Source organism: Grampus griseus, assembly GCF_964374135.1.
Source record: "Grampus griseus genome assembly, chromosome: 6".
Lineage (NCBI taxonomy): Eukaryota > Metazoa > Chordata > Mammalia > Artiodactyla > Delphinidae > Grampus > Grampus griseus.
Window position 1 is genome coordinate 25,575,916 of NC_139000.1, and position 21,903 is coordinate 25,597,818.

Consider the following 21,903-nt stretch of genomic DNA (forward strand, 5'->3'; position numbering starts at 1 on the left):
TCAACAAGCAGTAACCAATCCTGGCAGACACATGTTTGAAGTGTGGAAGGCCATGGACAGGAAGCCCATCTACAGCTAGTACACGTGTAGGATAAAGGTGCCCAACATTTTCATCACAGAAAACCTAATAGTTAAACAAAACATTGGAGAAAAAGGGTGAGGCTGCTCGGGGCGAGGCTTGGAGGCCAGCTTCCCCAGGCACCCTGAAGACCACCTCACGGTCTGGAGAGGAATACTATCTACAAACATCTATAACTCATTCTGAGCCAGGTGAGAAGAGAGGATCAGTAAGAACGGGAAATACGTTTTGAGTGAGACATGAGGCAGAAGTCTGGGATGAAGATTTCGAATCTGTGCTCCTAGAAGACAAGTTATGCTGCACCTGTTGAAGGATCCATTACTATTCAAACGGTCTCTAAGATAGTATATCAAGCTCAATGGCAGAGACCGTGTTTCCATTCACTTTGGAATCCACAGCACCACACGTGAAGCAATCTGTCATCGCTGACGTTTCTTTGGTCCTCCTCGCCTCTCCACAGTGCAAACCCTGCTTGTGGGGCCACTTTCCGTCAACTATATCATGATAGGGAAGGCCTTTTATAACCGATTTGTCACTAGCAGCGTCCCTGTGGTTCCCCAACCTTTAGTGCACAGCGCTGTATCTCTTGCCTACCAAGTCCAAGCCTTCTCCTGCCTCCTTGTCACTGCTCCTCCCATCCCCAAACTATCCACACACAGTTCTGGAAACTAGTCTGTCACCCAACAGGTCCAACTGCTATATCCCTCCCTCCAAGGTTCCAGCTACTCTCTTCCAGCTGTGGTTAAGATCCTTGTTCGAATTGCCCCAGCTTTGATCCCAGGGCGCAGGGATTCCCAGATGCATTCATTTGACTTTTCTGTTCTGGTTGATTCATCACTATGCCAGGTGCTTCTGACAGCGCTTAGTGCTGAATTTAGTTATCTTGCTAAAGAGAAAGACATAGCATAGGAACAGCAAAGAATAATTTTAGACACCGCATACATGCCAAACAAGCACACCAGGCACACGATGCGCTCCTCCCTTTGATAACGAATATATGGGGGTGATACCACCCCTCTGGAAAGAACCCACGAGGGTCACAAGCAAAGCAAACTGAAGCTAAGACCTCAAGAAGCCAAGAATGCCAAATAGAGGGGGGAAAACATCATAATTTAACACATGATGGACCTGGTTGCAATTTTTTTTTTTTTTTTTTTGCGGTACGCAGGCCTCTCACTGCTGTGGCCTCTCCCATTGCGGAGCACAGGCTCCGGACGCGCAGGCTCAGCGGCCATGGCTCACAGGCCCAGCCGCTCCGCGGCATGTGGGATCTTCCCGGACCGGGGCACGAACCCATGTCCCCTGCATCAGGAGGCGGACTCTCAACCACTGCGCCACCAGGGAAGCCCCTTGGTTGCAATTTAAAACGGGGTGGCAAACTTTTTCTGTAAAGGGCCAGATAATAATTATTTAGGTTTTGCTGGCCATAGTCTTTGTTGCAACTATGCAACAGCAAACCTCTTTAGCACAAAGGTAGCTGCTTATAGACAATATGTAAATAAATGAGCATGCCTGCGTTTCAATAAAACTATTTATGGACACTGCAATTTGAATCAATCTTCACATGTCATAAAATCCTTTTTGTAAACACAAACACAAAAACAAAAAACATTAAAAAATGTAAAGGCCATTCTTAGCTCATGGCTCATACAACAGACGGTGAGCCAGATTTGGCTCATGGGGCTGCAGTTTGCCAGCCCCTGGCTTAGAACAAAGTGGAACAAAATGGACACTGGGCCGTCAATTGGAAGGACACATTGTACCTGAGATGCACAGCTAGGGACCTCACCAGAACACAGACGTGGTCATGAAAGACTCCCCGAAACTGCTTACTTTGGGTTTAATATTTTGTAGCTATCTTTGGCTGGCTGATACAAGAAAAGAAGTATGGAAAAGGGGGAACTCACTGAAATCTCTAAAAGCTCTCATGAACTTTGATTACATTCTATCAAGTATCCCATCTCTGTGTTGATATTGCAGCTGAGAACACAAACAGGAGACCCAATAAAATCGACCTAGTGCCTGGCCTCCTACACACTATGTTCACCAATTAGTGAAGAAAACAGAAGGATAAGTGATAGAGGCACCATCAATTTCCAATCTAAGATTCCATATGGTAAAATCATTTAAAAAATGAGAAATGCCATGTTGGATATATTGAAAATATTTTATAATTAATTCTCTAGAATCCTAGCCATCTAGTACAAGAAAAAATTGTATGGTGGAACACTTCAGTATTTTTAAACAATGTAAAGACATATTTGACTAGGGGATGGCAATAAGAATTGAACAAATATAAACCTAAGCTTCCTCATTTTCCACAAAGCAACTCAACAATAAATATATTTCAGGGAACAGATGACAGAATACCTCAAATGCAAAATTCCAAAGTCATGTAGACACTTAGATTAACCAAAATTGTTTGTAAATTAAAAGATAACAGCAAAAGGTCACAAAAAGCCTATTTCTTTCATAGCGTCATGGGTGATTCTTTAAGCAGATAAACAAAGTACTGTAAAGAATGGTCAAAACTTGGCTTGAACTGTCTTCTGGTAATTATTAATCCCACTATTTGTAGTTTTGTTGTCCAAGGACAAAAGCTCCATGTGATCGATCACCTTCTGCTGTCACTTTCCAGAGAAAAGAGAGGCTGCTGCTGGTTGTTTTTTCCCTTTTCCAGCTTTCACTATGCTCTAAGCAATTAGTGGCAGATAAAATATCGTTAAAATAAAGTATCCCATTTTCCCACCAGAACTGCCAGCCCTCTTCCCAACTCATTGTTCTGCTTTGAAAGATGAACATATTTAGAAATCCTCATTTTATTCTGAGACATTTCTGCATAATCCATTATAAAACATACAGGTAATACAAAATCCAAAGGTCCTGTTTTGTTTATGGAATAAACACGTGAAGATTAAACTACATGATGACACCATGGGGAGAAATCATGGTTTATTTTCATGAGATAGTTCATGAGTGCATGACGTAAAAGCTTAAAAGTTGTCACCAAACTGTGCTAAGTATTATTTAGAGATTATGCAGGAAGAAATCTGTGCAAATTCATCTTCTTCACTCAGTATCAGATAGTAGAAAAAAAACATTTCTTTAAACAGTTTTTTTTATATTCAGGAAAACAGATTTGAAAAACTGAACAAGTAGACACCTGCTCCCTCTTTATGATCAAATAACAATGACAATGAAGGAGATTCCAAAGAAAAAAGCTGAGATGAAAAAAATCCAAATAAAAGCCAACACTGCTATTAAGATTTTTCTTTTAATATGCCATGAGATATCTTGATTGTATATTTTCCAAAGTACTTTTCCAGCCGCATCTCCCAGCCCTTCCAAAAGATTTCTCCAGTCTGTCCAATGCAATAAAGGATGCTAGATCATAGTTCTGTCCACCTTCTCTTTTCGAAAGCAAATAATCCTAAATGACTTTAATGGTCATACATTCTTATCTAATAAGGAAAAACATTTACAAAGATCAGAAACCCAGTTTTGAGACATTTGCATTAATTTTGAACTGAATCAGCATTTTGTGGGTTTTAAAAAAGGCAGCAGTTGGAATTCATGACTTGCTGACAAACACATTTCTGCTGAGGGAAGGGGAAGACAGGGATAGTGAATGCTGCATTTCTCCATTGGCCCCAAAGTGCTAATTCCACAACGGGATACATCAAAAGCAAACATGCAACTGTGGTTTTAAAACTTTTTACTGCAATATAACAATGAAGTAAACAGTAATTAGACACCTACCAATTTCCCCCCCAAAACAAACCCAAAAAATGTAAACAGGAAAATAACTCTGCCTATACTTGTACAGCTTCTCAAATCATGTTAGAAGGGTCTCACATTCAATGATCAAGAAATTTAAAATAGCAGTAATTATTTTCATTTTAAGAAAAGATTCCCCCCTCTCCCCCCTCAACCCCAAGTATTTATCATGAAAGAATGGGCTTTCTTACACATTAATTTTATACTTATTTGAAGCAGCAACAATAACCATCAATAATTTGGCATTTCTGTTTACAGTTGCTCCAATTTTTTTTTTTTTTTTTTAATTTCACAAAGCCATTATCCAGTGTTGCCATAAAACAGGGACTGTAGATTCTAGGTAGCAAAGATTCTTTCTGAAACCACTGTTAAGTCAAAGAAATATAAAGCAGGGCATTACACTAAATTTCTGGATCTAGTACACTAAAAAGAGTGAAACCTAGGAAAAGTTACCTACTGTTTTATAGAGGAAATAAAGACCTGCAAAAGCTGACTTTTGGTTGTATAATATTTTACACGCTGTGTGGATCTGCGGCATCTGCTAATTGAAGCAGACATGCACGGTATTTATCCCTGCCCTGTATCCTAGACCCCCCTCCCCACCCCCAAGAATCTACTACCTTATACCAAGTATTGTGGATATGAGCCCAAGTCATCCCAGACAATCCAGTGAACAAAGTTAGTGTAATGCACTGGTGTGAAGTGTGAGATAAAAAAAAGTCCCTTTCAATCTTCATCAAAGTTTTGCTGTAGAAGAAAATTGGCAGCCAAGTTCTCATTCTTCTCACAAGCAAAATATGCTTGTATCACAAGTCCTTCAGGAAATCCTAATGCCTTTAACTGGAAGAAAAGAAAGAAAACATATTATGGAGTCCAGCGTAGCACTACTGACAGATCATCACTTGAAAACATACTATAAAGGACACAAAGAAGCTTGAGAATTTTACATGAATTCACCCCTATCTGAATATGGAGTCATTGTCCAATTCAAGGGGGTAGACAGAACCCAGGCCCTTTCCTGTAACCACCTACAAATTCTTTGTTCCTAGTTAAAGCTATTAGGCTAACAGATACTTTGATAACACTCATTGGCATTAACACTAGAAATTAGCTTCTGTGGTGGTTTAAAAATAAATGACTTTACAGAAATCTGTAAATCAAATGGCTTTTAGTACATAAGTGGTGAAGCTATGGATGAGAGCAACCAGAGGTTGCTAATTATTTGTAAAGAGAGCCACATCTTTCATTAGGGTCATATATTACTCAACCTCCTTGCCTTATGAAACACTTCATACTACAAAAATGGGTGGTCAATTATTAGTAATATTACATGATATATTTTTGAAATCAAGACATATGGTGTTTGATTTTTATTTGCTTAATTTTTATAGCATTTTAAATGGTGATACGACCCATTTAATTTTTGTCTTCCTAGTCTATTAAAAATCACTTGTAACTCAGTAATTGCTGCTATTAAAAGCCTTTAAACACTCAGGTCAACTGTCTAATTCCCTAGGTACAGCCAAATGTTATTATGTCAGCCAAATGTTATTTATGAACCCCCTTCCTCAACTGTCTCAATCGTCTTGCATTAGACTATATCAAGAAATGACTTCTAAAAACTGGGCAAAAGTCCCGATTCAGCATGATTATATTCATCCATGAAAGGAGAAGAAACTCAAAAATGATTTTGTTACCTAGGTCTTGTCCAGATTAAAGCTGGGCTAGCTGAAGTAAAAGGTAGATAGGGCACGATCCAACTATATTGCTTCTACAAGACACACACTTTAGATTCAAAGACACAAATATGCTGAAAGTAAAAGGATGGAAAAAGATATACACCATGCAAACAGTTACAAAAAGAGAGCTGAGGTGGCTATATTAGTATCAGACAAAACAGACTTTAAGATTAAAATTGGTACTAAAACAAAGGACATTTTATGATGATAAAACAATCAGAAAGACTTCATTATAAACATAGAGAACAACAGAGCCCCCAAATACATGAATCAAAAACTGACAGACTTGAAGGGAGAAATAACCAATTCAACAATAGTTGGAGACTTTAATATCCCCATGTTCTATAATGCATACGAGAAGGCAGAAGACTGACAAGGATATAGAAGACTTGAAAAATACTATAAACCAACCAGACCTAACAGACATTTAGAGAACACTTAACAACAGCAAATTATACATCCTTCTCAAGAATGCACAGAACATTCTCCATAAAGACCATGTTAAACCATAAAACAAGCCCCAATACATTTAAAAGGATTAAAATTATACAAATTATGTTATCTGACCACGATGGAATGAACTTAGAAATCAACAATAGAAGGAAATTTGGAAAATTCATAAATGTGGAAACTGATACAATCCTAAATAACCTACAGATCAAAGAAAAAAATGACAGAAGAAAATAGAAAATAGTTTGAGATGAATGAAAATAAAACCACAACACACTAAAACTTATGGGATGCTGCTATAGCAGTGCTTGGAGGAAACCTTCTAGCTATAAATATCTACAGGCATACCTCAGAGATACTGCAGGTTCGGTTACAGACCACTGCTATAAAGCGAATATCGCAATGAAGCGGGTCACACGAATTTTTGGTTTCCCAATGCATATGAAAGTTACGTTTACACTATACTGTAGTCTATTAAGTGTGCAGCAGCATCATGTCTAAAAAAAACAATGTACATACTTTAATTAAAAAATGCTTCATTGCCGAAAGATGCTAACCATCATCTGACAGGACAGGGTTGCCACAAACCTTCAATTTATAAAAAATGCAATTAACTGCAAAATGCAACAAAGTACAATAAAAAGAGGTATGCCTATGTATTAAGACAGATATAAAATCAATAATCTAAGCTTCAACCTTAAGAAACTAGGAAAAAAAAGAGAAAACTAAATCCAAGGCAAGCAGAAGGAGATAAAATAGACACTAGAAAAAAAACAGAATCAACAAAACCAAAAATTCTCACTTTTTTTCTTTAAATCAACAACACTGACAAACCTTTACCTAAACTGACAGGGAAAAAAAAAGAAATCTGAGGATTCAAATGACTAAAATCAAAAATAAATGTTGGAACATTACCACTTTTTATAGAAATAAAAACTACTATCAGGGAATACTGAGAACAACTAAGTTGTTGTATGCCAACAAACTAGGTAACATATATGAAATAGACAAATTCCTAGAAAGATAAAAACCACCCCAATTGACTCAAGAAAAAAAGGAAAAATCTGAATAGCCCTATGACAAACAAAGAGATTGAATTAGTAGTCACAAAACTTCCCCAAAAGCCAGGCCCAGATAACTACACTGGTGAATTCTACCAGCCGTTTAAAGAAAAATTAACACCAATTCTTCATAAACTCTTCCAAACAACAGACGAGGAGGGAACTCATTCTGTAAGGCCAATATTACTCTGATACCAAAACCAGACAAAGACATCACAAGAAAACTACAGACCAATATTCCTTATGAATACAGATGCAGAAATCCTCAACAAAATACTAGCAGGCCAATTCCAGCAACACCCCAGGAATGCAAGGTTAGGCCAACATACAAAAAAATCAATCAGCGTAATAAGGCATATTAACAGAAAAAGGAACACAACCACACAACCATCTCAATCAACACACAATTTGACAAAATCCCACACCCTTTGTGATAAAAACATCCAACACACTAGGAATAGAACTTCTTCAACCTGATAAAAGGAATCTAATGAAACGCACAGCTAACATCAAACTTAATGGTGAAAGACTAAATGTTTTATTTTCCTCTAAGATCTGGAACAAGATAAAAGATGTTGGCTCTCACCACTGCTATTCAACTATACAGAGGTGGCTCTAGATAGAACAATTAAGCAAATATATATATATATATATAAAATATGTATATATTAATAATAAAGGACATCCAGATTGAAAAAGAAGTAAAACTACGTCTACCTGCAAATGATATCTTACATATAGAAATCCTTAGGAACACACACACAAATTATCAGAATAAATGAGTTCAGAAAGGTTGCAAGATACACAAAATTAAATTGTATTTCTATATAACTAGCAATGAACAATCCAAAAATGAAATTAAGAAAAACAACTCTCTTTATAACAGCATCATAAAGAATAAAAATACTTAGAAATAAATTTAGCAAACTGAAGACTAAAGAAATTTCTGAAAGAAATTATGGAAATTCAATATGGAAAGACATCCCATTCTGTGTTCACGGCTTGGTAAAGACTTAATATTGCCAACATGGCAATACTCCCCAAATTGATCTACAGAAAAAAACACAGTATCTATCAAAATTCTAGCCAGTTTTCTTTTTGCAGAAATTAGACAAGCTAATCCTAAAATTGATATGAAATTGCAAGGGAACCACAGAGCCGAAACAATCTTGGGAAAGAAGAACAAATATGGAGCTCTCACACTTCCAGATTTCAAAACTTACAAAGCCAGAGCGATCAAGACAATGAAGGACTGGCATAAGGATAAACATATAGATCAGAACAGAACTGAAAGCCCAGAAATAAACCCTCACATTTATGGTCAACATATTTTCAACAAGGATGCCAAGACAATTTAATGGGGAAAGAACAGTATTTTCAATAAATGGTGCTGGGGCAACTGGATATACACAGGCAAAGGAAATGAAGCTAGGCTCCTACACCTCACACCGTAAACAAAAAGCAACTCGAAATGGATTACAGGCATTTTACATTACATAAATGTAATAAAGTTATAAAACTCTTTGGACAAAATAGAGGCTTAAATCTTCTGACCTTGGGTTAGGCAATGTTCTCTTCTATGACACCAAAAGCACAAGCAACAAAAGAAAAAATTTCTCCAACACAGAAATCAAGATTTGATAACTGTAACCTCAAAAAAAAGTTGCTCTAGAACAAGTGAGGCAATTGTCTATTTTCACTTCTATTTATTTGAGGGGGAAAAAATAACACTGCAATATATAAAGTATCTTTTTTGAAATACATAGTTACAAACCTGAACACTTGATATGTTTGTCATAAACAAAGACTAATTATAGTTCCAATGATTTTCTAAGTATTAAGTTAAAATGCACTTTCTCTGATTTCCATCTCAAAACACTTTGTAGGATAAGACAGGGCAAGTACTATGATTTCCTATTTACAAATGTTAACAATGGGGCCTAGAGAAAAATGAATGACTAGTCACAGTATCATAAAAACTAGGTTACTGCAGTGACACATGTATGGGCAGACATAGGATGAAAAGAGAATCAGGATACCAGGTTCTGATGTTTACTACACATGTATTTTATGAAAATATTCATATACATATCTATTTACATTTTAGAGACAACAGTGAAATAAAATTTTAAATATAAATTAAAAATGGATAATCTTGAATTGGGTATATACTTTAAGATCATTTTTCTAAAACATGAATGAAAATTTTAGTTTCTTGATATATTGATAACTATTTCATGCTAGACTGGTATTCAGTGCTAGTCCCTTGGCTTCACAAAGAACACAATAGAGAGCAGGGCTGAGAAGAGACTGTCTCCACTGCAGTCCCTAGGTTAGTAATGCTCTATTTGGCTCTGTCCAGTAAGAGCTATCTACTGTGATGGAAATACTCTATATCTGGGCTATCCAGTGCAGGAGCCACTAATCCCATGTGACTACTGAGCACCTGCAATGTGGCCAGTGTGACTAGGAACTGAATTTCTAAGTTTTACTGAAACTCACCCTTTCTATAGCTTCTTTTTCCTGAGGCGTTACTTGAATGTAGTTCATATGACCACTTCCAGCTTCTGCAATTCCTCCACTGCCACCTCCACTGCCTCCTCCTTGACCACCAGCTTCTTGAACTGGTTCATTTAACATCTGAATAAAATGCTCCTGATGTTGGCTAATTTGCTGCAGTGATTTGAAGGACAGAGAAAAACAAGACATTGATATAAAGTATCTTCAGGAAAATAAGAATTCTAATACAAATAAGAGAGAAAGTTATAACTTTGCAACTGCATTATTTTAGAATGATTCTGGATTATTCAGTCTTTGGAAGGATATGATTTCTTGTACATTAAAGAAACTTCGTATTTCTGAGGTAAACAGTGAAGAATTAAAAGAATCCAAATTCTCTTTCATAAACACTCCCACCACCCCCGTCATTGTTAAAAAACTACTTGATGTATAAGAAAAAATAGAAGTTATATATATATATATATATTTTATCCTCCACACTAGTAGGCAGTAGAATGCTATAACAGGGGTCCGTGATCCCCGGGCCATGGACCGGTACTGGTCTGTGGCCTGTTGGGAACTGGGCTGCACAGCAGGAGGTGAGCGAGCGAGCGGGTGGCGGGCAAGCGAGCCAAGCTTTAACTGTATTTACAGCCGCTCCCCATTGCCCCCCATTAGCGCCTGAGCTCCGCCTGTCAGATCAGCAGAGGCATTCGATTCTCATAGGAGCGCAAACCCTACTATGAACTGCGTGCTCCTTATGAGAATCTAATGCCTGATGATCTGAGGTGGAGCTGAGGTGGTGATGCTAGCGCTGGGGAGCGGCTGCAAATACAGATTATCATTAGCAGAGAGGTTTGACTGCACAGAGACCATAATAAATCAACTGCTTGCAGACTCATATCAAAACCCTATCAGTGAGTGGCAAGTGAAAACAAGCTCAGGGCTCCCACTGATTCTGCATTATGATGAGTTGTAGAATTATTTCATTATATATTACAATGTAATAATAAGAGAAATAAAGTGCACAATAAATGTAATGTGCTTGAATCATCCCGAAACCATCATCCCCCGACCCTGGTCCATGGAAATATTGTCTTCCACGAAACCAGTCCCTGGTGTCAAAAAGGTTGGGGACTGCTGCTATACAAAACTCAAATATTTCATGACCTGAGCATTAAAATAAGCCCACAGGGCTTCCCTGGTGGCTCAGTAGTTGAGAGTCCGCCTGCCAATGCATGGAACACGGGTTCGTGCCCCAGTCTGGGAAGATCCCACATGCCGCGGAGTGGCTAGGCCCATGAACCATGGCCGCTGAGCCTGTGCTCCGCAACGGGAGACGCCGCAACAGTGAGAGGCCCGCGTACCACAAAAAAAATAAATAAATAAAAATAAAATAAAATAAGCCCACAGGTATGTTTTCTATGAGGTAGTGCGCCACTAGTAATAAGCTTGGGAAAGAGAGACCTAGACAGTTAAACATTTCTTTTTGCTAGAGTTTCTCAGATTCTTTAATAAAGTGTTTCCCAAACAAATATCTAACCCAATCCCCACCCCCAATTCTCGTTTTATCAGTACATCTATCTATAGCATGTTCTACTAAGTGCAGCTTAGAAGAACAGTTTATAGACTTGGTGAAGGAGAAGGGGTGCTCATGGACTTCTACAAAATGTGATATACTCTAAACCCATTTTTGGAAATTAACTGATTAAATAGTCACCTGCAGTAACTGAGGATTTTCTCGACCTATCTGTTGTAGCAATGCTGGAAGCAGGGAAGGATTCTGTTGAATAATTTGTCTCATCTGTTGAAACTGAGGCTGATTCCGTAAAAATTCAAGAGGGTGTCCTAAAATACACATGAACATTTTTAAACAAAAATAGCAATTACATATACAAACATAATCTAGACAGCAAACACTGTCAAGAAAAAATATGATTTGAATTCTCAGATGTATATAAAATGAAGTAAATAATGAAAACATCTTCAAACTGCACCAGCTCGCAAGTCTCATACTGCAGAAATTATTCCTATTAGCTAAGGTAGAGAGTACAGAACACTAAAAAAACAAAGTTTTCCTACAATTGCCCTGGGCACTCAATATTATCAAGTAACACGGAGAACTTGTGCCCTTCGTGCACTCTATCAAAATAAAAAGTATTAAAAGTTGTTCTTGATGCTCAAAAGTTCCTAAGAAAAATATATACCAGGATTAAGAAACGCAAAAAACTTACCTACTTTTAATTGCATTCAAAAGAATTATGCTTTTGAGGTTACTAAGAGTAATGAGAATTTTTTAGATGTACACTGTCATCTAAATTATTCAAGACAATCATTCAAATTAAAAATGGCCACATCGGGCTCCCCTGGTGGCGCCGTGGTTGAGAGTCCACCTGCCGATGCAGGGGACGCGGGTTCGTGCCCTGGTCCCGGGAGATCCCGCATGCTGCGGAGTGGCTGGGCCCGGGGGCCATGGCCACTGGGCCTGCGCGTCCGGAACCTGTGCTCCGCAATGGGAGAGGCCACAGCAGTGAGAGGCCTGCGTACCGCCAAGGAAAAAAAAAAAAAAAAGGCCACATCATATGGTTATTTATTCTTCTTTGTGTAACACCAGTTTTACAGAAGAAGAAAACAAGACTCAGAAACTAAGTTACCCAATAACTGCCACTGAATGGGACAGCACCCCAAATCTGAACCAAAGCTGTGGCCTCCTCTTCTATTTCCATGCTGAATCTCAGGAAATGAGAGCCTATCCTCCGGGAGACTGCACACAAAGTGCTTAGGGATTTCTGTCAACCAGAGATGACTGCCACAATTAGAGCTAGGAAATACATAAAAGAATGGTCTCTTCAAAAGTAACAGTTTGGGGGCTTCCCTGGTGGCGCAGTGATTGAGGGTCCGCCTGCCGATGCAGGGGACACGGGTTCGTGCCCCGGTCTGGGGGGATCCCGCATGCCGCGGAGCGGCTGGGCCCGTGGGCCTGTGGGCCATGGCCGCTGGGCCTGCGCGTCCGGAGCCTGTGCTCCGCAACGCGAGAGGCCACAATAGCGGGAGGCCACAACAGGGAGAGGCCCGCATACCGCCAAAAAAATAAAATAAAATAAAAAAATAAAATAAAATAAAATAATAAAATAAAATAAAAGTAACAGTTTGAATTACTTTATCAATTTTACAAAGAAATAATGAAAGAGAGCATTAAATAATTCCTAGGACTACCACGGGCTCCAGGCTTTGCTTTCTAGTCAAACCTTTGCCAATGGAAGAGTGGGTGCTGTAAAGACACCTGAATTCAAGCTCTGCTTTCACCTCTAGATTCAAGATATTAAACCTCCCAGGTTTTATTTCCTTGGTTCTATAATAACCATTAAGATCCTACTGGCTTTGAAGACATTTACTGGGAGAGAAAGAGACAAAGTGAGCAAACCATTCCAAACGGCTTCAGAATATAACACTAAATGCAAACTGGAAAGCATCTCTTCCTTAGAATAAGCTAAACAGAATATGCCCTTTACCAAAACTGTAGTAATGATGTTTAATATAAATGAGAATATCTTTTATAATTTCTTTTGGGCCCTTCTCTAACACTGAATAGAGAATTTAAGAGTTACTGAGATGCTCTGGGAATGAACTTCATCTCAAAAGCATTTTAGATTAAATTATTTTTTACTAAAGATTCAGGACCATTTCCTCCCCATTGAAAGATTCCACTTTACCTCCAGAACTTGTTGTCGTAGTCGTTGCTGTCGTAGTTGCTGCTGCTGCAGCCACTGAAGACTGAGGAGCCCCAGTACTCGCTGCTGGAGGGGGGTCAACCACAGCCTGACTTTCTCTATCTCCGGGAATTCCCTATAACACAATTTCCAAGCTTTAACATAGCTCATCATTCAAAGTTAGTTAAATATTACACAGAGTAAGAGACTTATGAATCTATTTAATATCCTTGTCTAATTTCTAAAAGCATCAAACAGATGTCTGCTTCAATTAAATGTAAAGGATCAAGACATATCTGAAATCTTCACATATTCAAATCAGATTAGAAATGGCCTCAATGTGGTATAGATAAACCCATACTGCTATAATATACAGTAGCATTGTCCAACAGAACTTTCCATGGTGACGGAACAGCTCTATATCTATGCTGTCCAATAAAATACCCATTAGCCCCAAGTAGCTACTGAGAACTTGAAATGTGGCTAATGGTACTAAGACACTTAAAATTTTAACTTACTTTTAATTTTCTTACATTTAAATAGCTACTTGTACTTGATAGTACTCAACAGCTACCCTACTAGACAGTGTACATCTAGGATATGAAGTAAATAATTTTGCAATTAAAAAAATAAATCATGAAATGTTTATCCAGCAACACATGTTAACATCTAACACCAAAGTATTGGGCAAGACCCTAAACTTACATAGAAGTAATGGTGTCTAACATTATAAGGCTAATTATTTAAATTTTCAAAGTATCAACACAAATCTTATTAAAATTAGACACATCTGGCTTTTATGTTATATATCACTCTAATTGATTTTTGAACCTCACAGAAACTTTCACCAGCTCAGTGACAGAAAGGATTGTATTTTTAACCCTAGCCTTAAGATCATCCAAAGAGATTTTGATGCACACATGGCAGTTGTGAAGTGATCACTGGAAAAAGAGTCTAATGGAGACAGAGCAGGTGATGACAGCGGCCAAGTGAGAAGGATGTCCTCTACTGATCCATGGTTCTGAGAAAGCGTCATCCAGAAATGTATCACATACAAAAACTTAAAATTGATTATTCAAAAATTACAAAAAATAAAGGGAATTCCCTAGCGGTTCAGTGGTTAGGACTCCACACTTTCACTGCCAAAGGCATGGGTTCAATCCCTGGTCAGGGAACTAAGATCCCACAAGCTGCATGGCGCAGCCAAAAAAAAAAGTAAATAGGTATAAAAGAATCTTAAATAATTAAGTATTTAGGTAATGCTTTTTCTAAGTTTGTGGCATTTATCTTCTGAAGTTATTATAACTTAAAACTGCACTAAGATTTTTGGAACACCCCTATTTTGATAAACGATTTATAAGACTTCTCATATATAACTTATTAAAGTCTTTATGAAATCTTCATAGATTTTGGAAGGAGAATAAAGGAGAAAATATTGTATTTGAATATGAGATGGTAATAGTAATTGCTTCCATTTCCCAGTATATCAGAAGCCAAAATCATAAACATATGAAGAATGAACGGTAATAAACAGCAGGATAATGGCTGCCTATATTAGAAGTTTATCGTAGGCATTGCAAACAAATGTTTTTCACAATCCACCAATTCAAACCCTTAGATGAGGAGCTATCAAGTGCTAACAAACTATATAGACCGAGGATCCAAAAGCCTCCATCAAATTCTCAAACAAATTTGTTAAACTAAAAAGTTAATCACCATTGCTACAGATCTACCTCAAATTCTCATAGTATTTAGCCCTTTATTAGATCATTATTTCTCCTTTCCCATACACTCACCCTCACTTACACAGAAGTGTCAAAAACTAGTAACAGTTAAAGGTAGCCCCTTTTTTCCAGTCTATGAAACAAACAGTAAATATATAAAACTTTAAACTGTTTCATGAACTTATCTCTCATCTATTCATTTGTATTTGATGCTAAATAGCAGCAACTGTGAAGAGTGATCCATTTTTTTATACCTCAAAATTTCAAATCTATTAGATCAAAATATTTGATATCATTAAATTTATGCAAAATTCCAAATCAGGTATAAATTAGAGCCATTCTATGAAAGGAAAGGCAATATTTTAACATAATATGTATTTTTTGGGGGAGGGGAGGAATGAGCGGCAACCACAAACAGATCCACAGTAACTATCAATCCAGTATGATTCCTCAATTTCAAACAAAATGATAATTAAATGAACTGCCAGCATTTTAAAGACTCTCAAGAGGACAATGGGAAAAATAATTCAAATGATATGCTAAGAAAAGGTTTTGTGACTCTCATGCAAATAAGTAGGCAAATGACTGGTGGTAGAGAAGCACAGTTATCTGCTCATGACAGGGACTCTCCTGAAACTACGCTCTCAAAAGGAGTTTCTAACAGAAGTACAACTGGAAACAAAGGAATGGATTAAACTTGTAGATGGTATTCCCCAAAGAGTTAGGATCTGAGATGATATTTAAGGTAATTGAGACTTTTGATAATATTCCAACACACCAAAGAATTATAGAATAAAATGTTAAGACTAAAAAGTTAATCCAATGTTATTGCAAACTTCTACACTTTGCTTTTGACCCATGTCACATTTGTAAAACAGACATTCATTGTCATAAAATATCACGGGTTTCAGTCCATGCCCACAACAATCTATTTCTCAAAAACCTTCATTAGTAGAAAACAAAACCCAATAATTTATTCAAAATTCCCTCGACTGCTACTGACTATAAATAAGCTAACAATTCAAATGCCAACAGAACCAGTCATAATATCATACATTAAATTAAATGCATGATGCTGTCAGGTAATAGGGAATGGACAGGAAGACAGTGAATTAAAGAGTCTACAACCTAAAACTTTTCCTAAATCTGGGATCTGAGTTGTCCAGATAAACCAGATTATCTGAACTTTTAAGTGAAATCTCCCAGTTTTTAAAAGCTGGCAACTAATTAAGAAATTTACACATAGTACAAAATTTGGCTTGGGCTTCCAACTTGAAACTTTTGCTCTAAATAGCACATCCAGGATTATGCTTGGCAGGCAAAAAAGCTACTAAAATGTTGGATTCAATTAGATTTAAAATCTGCCCCACCCCTACCCCTCTAACACACAGCTGTCATCCTTTGAGGGTACTACTCCAAGTGGATAGCAAATTTTACAACCCATTTAGCCACGTTGTTTTCTAATTGAAAATCCTATCAAAATCTTTTAGAAGAGGTTACATTTTATTAACACAAAATGTTAACATACTAAGAAAAATAAAAGCGTTATATAAATTATCTAGCATACATCATTATTATCTTCTGAATTGTTACTATCCCTTTAAAATCTCTGTTTCTTTGAGATTTTGTTCTTAAACAACTAGAACAAAGAAAGCAAAATGTTTCTCACCATTAAAAGATACTCCACTGCTCTGTCAGGGTTGTTGAAACTGGCTCTCAGGGCTGCAATTACTTGCTCTCGTTCATAGCCCATTGACATGATCTCAGTTACCATATTCTCATAAGACTGACCTGTCACTAAAAAAAGGTGTGTGTGGGTGGAAGAAGGGGAAAGAAAAAGAAAATTTAATAAATAAACAATCTCCATGTAATGTGAGTGCATATACGTATACACTGTTTCAGGCACTACAGTGCCAGGAATACAAAGATGAGTAACAGTTATCAACTACAACATATATGTGGTAGGTAGAATAATCCACCCCCTCCCATCCCTGGAAACTATTAAGTAAGTCAGGTTACAAGGCAAAAGGGAATTAAGGTTGCTAATCAGGTGACTTTAAGATAGGGAAATCATCCTGGATTACCTGGGTGGGTCCGATGTAATCTTAAGGCTCCTTAAAAGTAGGAGGGAAACAGATGAGAGGGTCGGAGAAATAGATGTAAGGAAGAGAGGGACAAAAGCAGGGTCAGAGATGCTATGCTGCCACCTTTGATGACAGAGGAAAGGGATATGAGCCAAGGTATGTGGTCAGCCTCTAGAAGTTGGAAAGGACACAGAACAAACTCTCCCCTAGAGTCTCCAGAAAGGAATGCAGCTCTGATTTTAGCCCAGTGAGCTCCATACCAGACTTCTAACCTACAGTACTATAATAAGATAATAAACCTGTTGTTTTATACCACTAAGTTGTGGTACAGAGCAGCAATGGAAAATACAGTATGTTTAATACACATAATAAAAATATCAAGTACAAGTGTAGCACAAACATAGAAAAGAATTAGCAAGTCAGGGCAGGCAAACTGGAAGAAGAGACAGATGAACTGATTTTTGAGAACAAGTAGCAGGGACACTTCACAAAATCAACTGTGCTGTAATAAGTTGTTTTCCTTGGACACCTTCCGTTATCAAAGCAGAGGGGAAAAGGAGGTTGGAAGCTAGAAAGTTAGAATGTCCCATACCGTATAAAACTGGTACAATTATCCCTGTAAGGCATTTCCCACAGGATCTCTCCAACTCTGACTCACTCTTCATGGAAATGTCAGACAACACTCTGATTTAAAGAAAGCCAACTCTCTCCCACTAAACTTAAAGCTACCACACTTCTTGTCCATCTCCCACCCTTTCCTGCCCACCTAATTATCTTGATCAGCAGTTAACTATGTCCTAGAATGTCATCCTAAAAACAAAAACACGCCTCCCTTGACTGCATCCCAATTCTCTTTCAGGAATTGGTCCATCCGTCTGCTCTCCTCCCTTCACAGCCATAGCTGTCTGTACACGCGGTGTCCACTTCTCACATTCTGCTCACTCCACAACCAATACCAGCATGTGACTTTGGATCTCAAAGATTCCCCCTCAAACATGCCTCACCATTTATCATCTGCCTTCTCCACTTCAATTAGCAGCACCTCTATCCATCCAAGTGCTTGAACCAGAAACCTTGGTGATTTCAATTCCCTTTCCCCTCCTTCTGCATCTAATCCACTGCATACCTGGTAGGTCCTATCTCTAAAATATACCCCAAACCTATCAAGCTTCCTCTTTCTCCCTGCCTTAACTCAAGACCAGTCCACAACAATCTCTGGTCTAGATTATGCCCTGCTTCCTCTTCTGCCCCCAAGCCCACAATCCATTCTTCAGCCAGTTGCAAAAGTGAGCTTTTAAGAAAGAAAACCTAATCTCATTTTGGGCTCCCAACCTCAACAACCCTGCATGTGCCACACTCCAAACAATCCATTTCTTGCTTCACAAGTCACAGCTTCTGCCCCAGGACCTTCACACACACCAGGCTTCTTTGATGGTCTGTTCCTTTACATGCTCCAGTTCTCAATTTAAACGCTACAGTCTCAGAGAGGTACTGCCTGACTAGCCTAAATATAAGTGCCTTTTGTTCTTCTTTATGGAAGCCATTAATTTTTAAAATATCATTTATCATGATTTGCAATTTATTTTATGTTTCACTCTATTTTCTTTCCCCCATCACAGGTTCAACCTTGCTAGGGACCATGCCATTTTTGCTTTACTGTTTCCCTGATATACAGGTGACAAAATCAGTTGAATGATTTTTTTCTGCAGAATTTTTTCTTATTTCATATAGTGTATTACACTAAAACTCTGGTCTATCTACCCCCCCAACCCAGTTTCATTGAGAAATAATTGACATACATCACTGTATAAGTGAAAGACATAGGGCATGATGGCTTGACTTACGTATATTGTGAAATGATTACAACAGGTTCAGCTAACATCCATCTTCTCATATGGATACAAAAAAAAGAAAAAAATTCTTTCTCCTTGTGACGAGAACTCAGGATTTACTCTCAAAAACTTTCCTATATGCCATACAGCAATGCTAGCTACCTAGTCATCATGTTGTACACTACATCCCTAGTATTTATCTTATAACTGGAAGTTTGTACCTTTTGACCATCTTCTTCCAACTTCCTATCCCCCATCTTCTGCCTCTGGAAACCACTTTGAGTTTGATGATTTGTTTTGTTGAAGAGTCTACATATAAGTGAGATCCTATAGGAGCTGTCTTTCTGACTTATTTCACTTAGCATAATACCTTCAAGGTCCATCCATGTTGTTGCAAATGGCAGAAACTCCTCACTTTTTATGGTTGAGTAATACCCCATTATGTGTACACACACACACACACACACACACACACACACACACACACACACACACACACACACACAACCCCGCTTCTTCATCCATCAATGGACATTTAGGTTTGTTCCATGTCTTGGCTATTGTAAATAATGCTGTTATGAACATGGGGATGCAGGTATTTTTTCAAGTTAGTGCTTTCATTTCCTTTAGATAGATTCCCAGAACGGGAACTGTTAGATCATATGGTAGTTCCATTTTTAATTTTTGAGGAACCACCATGCTGTTTTCCATAGTAGCTGCACCAATTTACAATCCCACCAACGGTTTACAAGGGTTCCCTTTTTCCACATCCTCACCAGCATTTGCTATACCTCGTCTTTTTGATGATGGCCATTTTAACAGGCCCGAAGTGGTATCTCATTGTGGTTTTAATTTGCATTTTCCTAACAACTAGTGATGTTAAGCATCTTTTTATATACTTGTTGGTCTTTTGTATATCTTCTTTGCAGAAATGTTTATTCAAGTACTTTGCCCATTTTAAATTGGTTTGGTTTTTTTTTTTTGCTATTGAGTTGTATGAGTTCTTTATATATCATGGATATTAACCTCTTATTATATACATGGTTTGCAAATATTTTTTCCCATTCCATAAGTTGCCTTTCTACTTTGTTGATGGCAAAATTTTCAATAAAGTTATCTAGTAACTACGAAAGCATAGCTTAAAAAACTAAGTATCACTGAGCAAATTTAGCATTTGATACCTTGGTTTAGAGTAATGACTTTTCCCTACCTATTCCATAAAGTACTTAAGCTATTTTTATCTTTTAAAATACCCACTGATATAATTCTAGCACAAATCACTCAGGTGCCAATACACTTTCAGTAATCTAGTTCCCAGAAACAGAAAATATTATCAATAATAAACAAAATTAAGAGTTGTGGAATATCGTAACTGTACTATTTTAACGTAGTGTTTCTCATTTAATTCTTATAGGAACTCTATAAGAAAGGTTTATTTTCCCTTCCTTTTAAAGATTATGAGGCTGAGGCTTAGAAAGATTAACAATTTGATCAACGGCTGTTAAGTCATGGTGCAGAGACACAAACACAAGCTGTCTAGACTCCAGAGCTCCCATGCCTCTCCTTGATGCTATGCGTCCTAAAATCACACTTCTTAGTCGACTAAGTTATTAAAACTCAAAAAGAAATGCCTACACTCAAGTTTGATACTCTTTAGATCCTGAAAGTATGAGGGAAATGACTCCTAGAAAAATTAGGGGCAATGAACAACATGAGACAGAGCTAATGATGAAGTGATGAAGAAGATGTCATTAAGAATGAGTTTTGGGGGACTTCCCTGGTGGTTAAGAATCCGCCTTCCAACACAGAGGTATATGTGGGTTTGATCCCTGGGGATGTGGGTTTGATCCCTGGTTGGGGGATGTGGGTTCGATCCCTGGTCGGGGAACTAAGATCCCACAGGCCGCAGGGCAACTAAGCCCGCATGATGCAACTACTGACCTCACGCACCACAACTAGAGAGAAGCCCACGCGCTGCAACAAAGAGCCTTCACGCCGCAATGAAAGATTCTACATGCCGCAACTAAGACCCAACACAGCCAAAAATAAATAAATATTAAAAAAAAAAAGTCTTGTACTTATCTTCTAGGTTAGGAGGTGCTGTGAAAGGAACAATGACCTCATTTAGATTTGCCTTTTAGAAACTCCACTGTGGCAGAGAATAGAACAGCTAAAAGAGGGTAACAGAAGAGCATCAGTAAGGTAAGGACATGAACCAAGGCAATTAAGTGGCAGTAGAAACAAATATTCCGGAGACTTTAGGAAGGAGGATCAATAGGACTCCTGGCCTCACTGGGCCAAGAGAGGCAGAGGGTCAAGGTTGATGCCAATACTTTGGTAGAGAGTGGAAGATGATGCAAGCAAGAAGGGAACAAAGGAGAAGAATCAGACGGGGGAATTAAAAATGAATAAATTTAGAACCTAAGGAGTTTGTGGAGGTTATAGGTTTTCCAGCTGGCAGCTTAAAGAATGAGTCTGGGAAGTCAGAGGGAGATATGTACTAGAGTTTTAATTTTGAGAACGCTTGTAGTACAGTTAACCCTTGGACAATATGGGTGTGAACTGCATAGATCCACTAATAATCAGATTAAGTCTATTCCTAGTACACTACTACATGATCCATAGTTGGTTGACTCTGCAGATGCAGAACCGTGGATACAGAGGCCTGACTGTAAAGTTATAGATGGATTTTTGACTACATGGGGTTGGCGCCCCTAACCCCTGTGTTGTTCAAGTGTCAACTGTATATGGGTGGTATTTGCCATTCCCATGTCTGAACTTTGAACTATGACCTAGAGCAGAACCAAAGAAAACTCATACATTTAAAAGCCAGGTGAGATAGAAAGAATTAACCAGAAAGCCTGAGAAGGAATAGTCAGAGGTACGGTTCAAGAAAAAGAGTGGTGTCACAGAAGTCAAAGAAGAAATATTTAAAGAAGCAAGGTATC

General features: G+C 38.0%; 1 protein-coding gene across 1 annotated transcript in view; it reads right to left on the bottom strand.

The window, feature by feature from the left end:
* Positions 1–3,014: 3,014 nt before the first annotated feature.
* The window catches only part of RAD23B (RAD23 homolog B, nucleotide excision repair protein), a 44,483-nt gene continuing 25,594 nt past the window's right edge, over positions 3,015–21,903 (bottom strand). The window contains exons 7-11 of the mRNA XM_082655912.1: positions 16,709–16,836; positions 13,319–13,451; positions 11,326–11,453; positions 9,609–9,779; positions 3,015–4,696 (exon numbers count right to left, since the gene is read on the bottom strand). Of these exons, the coding sequence (XP_082512038.1) occupies positions 4,583–4,696; positions 9,609–9,779; positions 11,326–11,453; positions 13,319–13,451; positions 16,709–16,836 (674 nt within the window). The 3' untranslated portion in view covers positions 3,015–4,582. The remainder of the gene's footprint in view (positions 4,697–9,608; positions 9,780–11,325; positions 11,454–13,318; positions 13,452–16,708; positions 16,837–21,903) is intronic.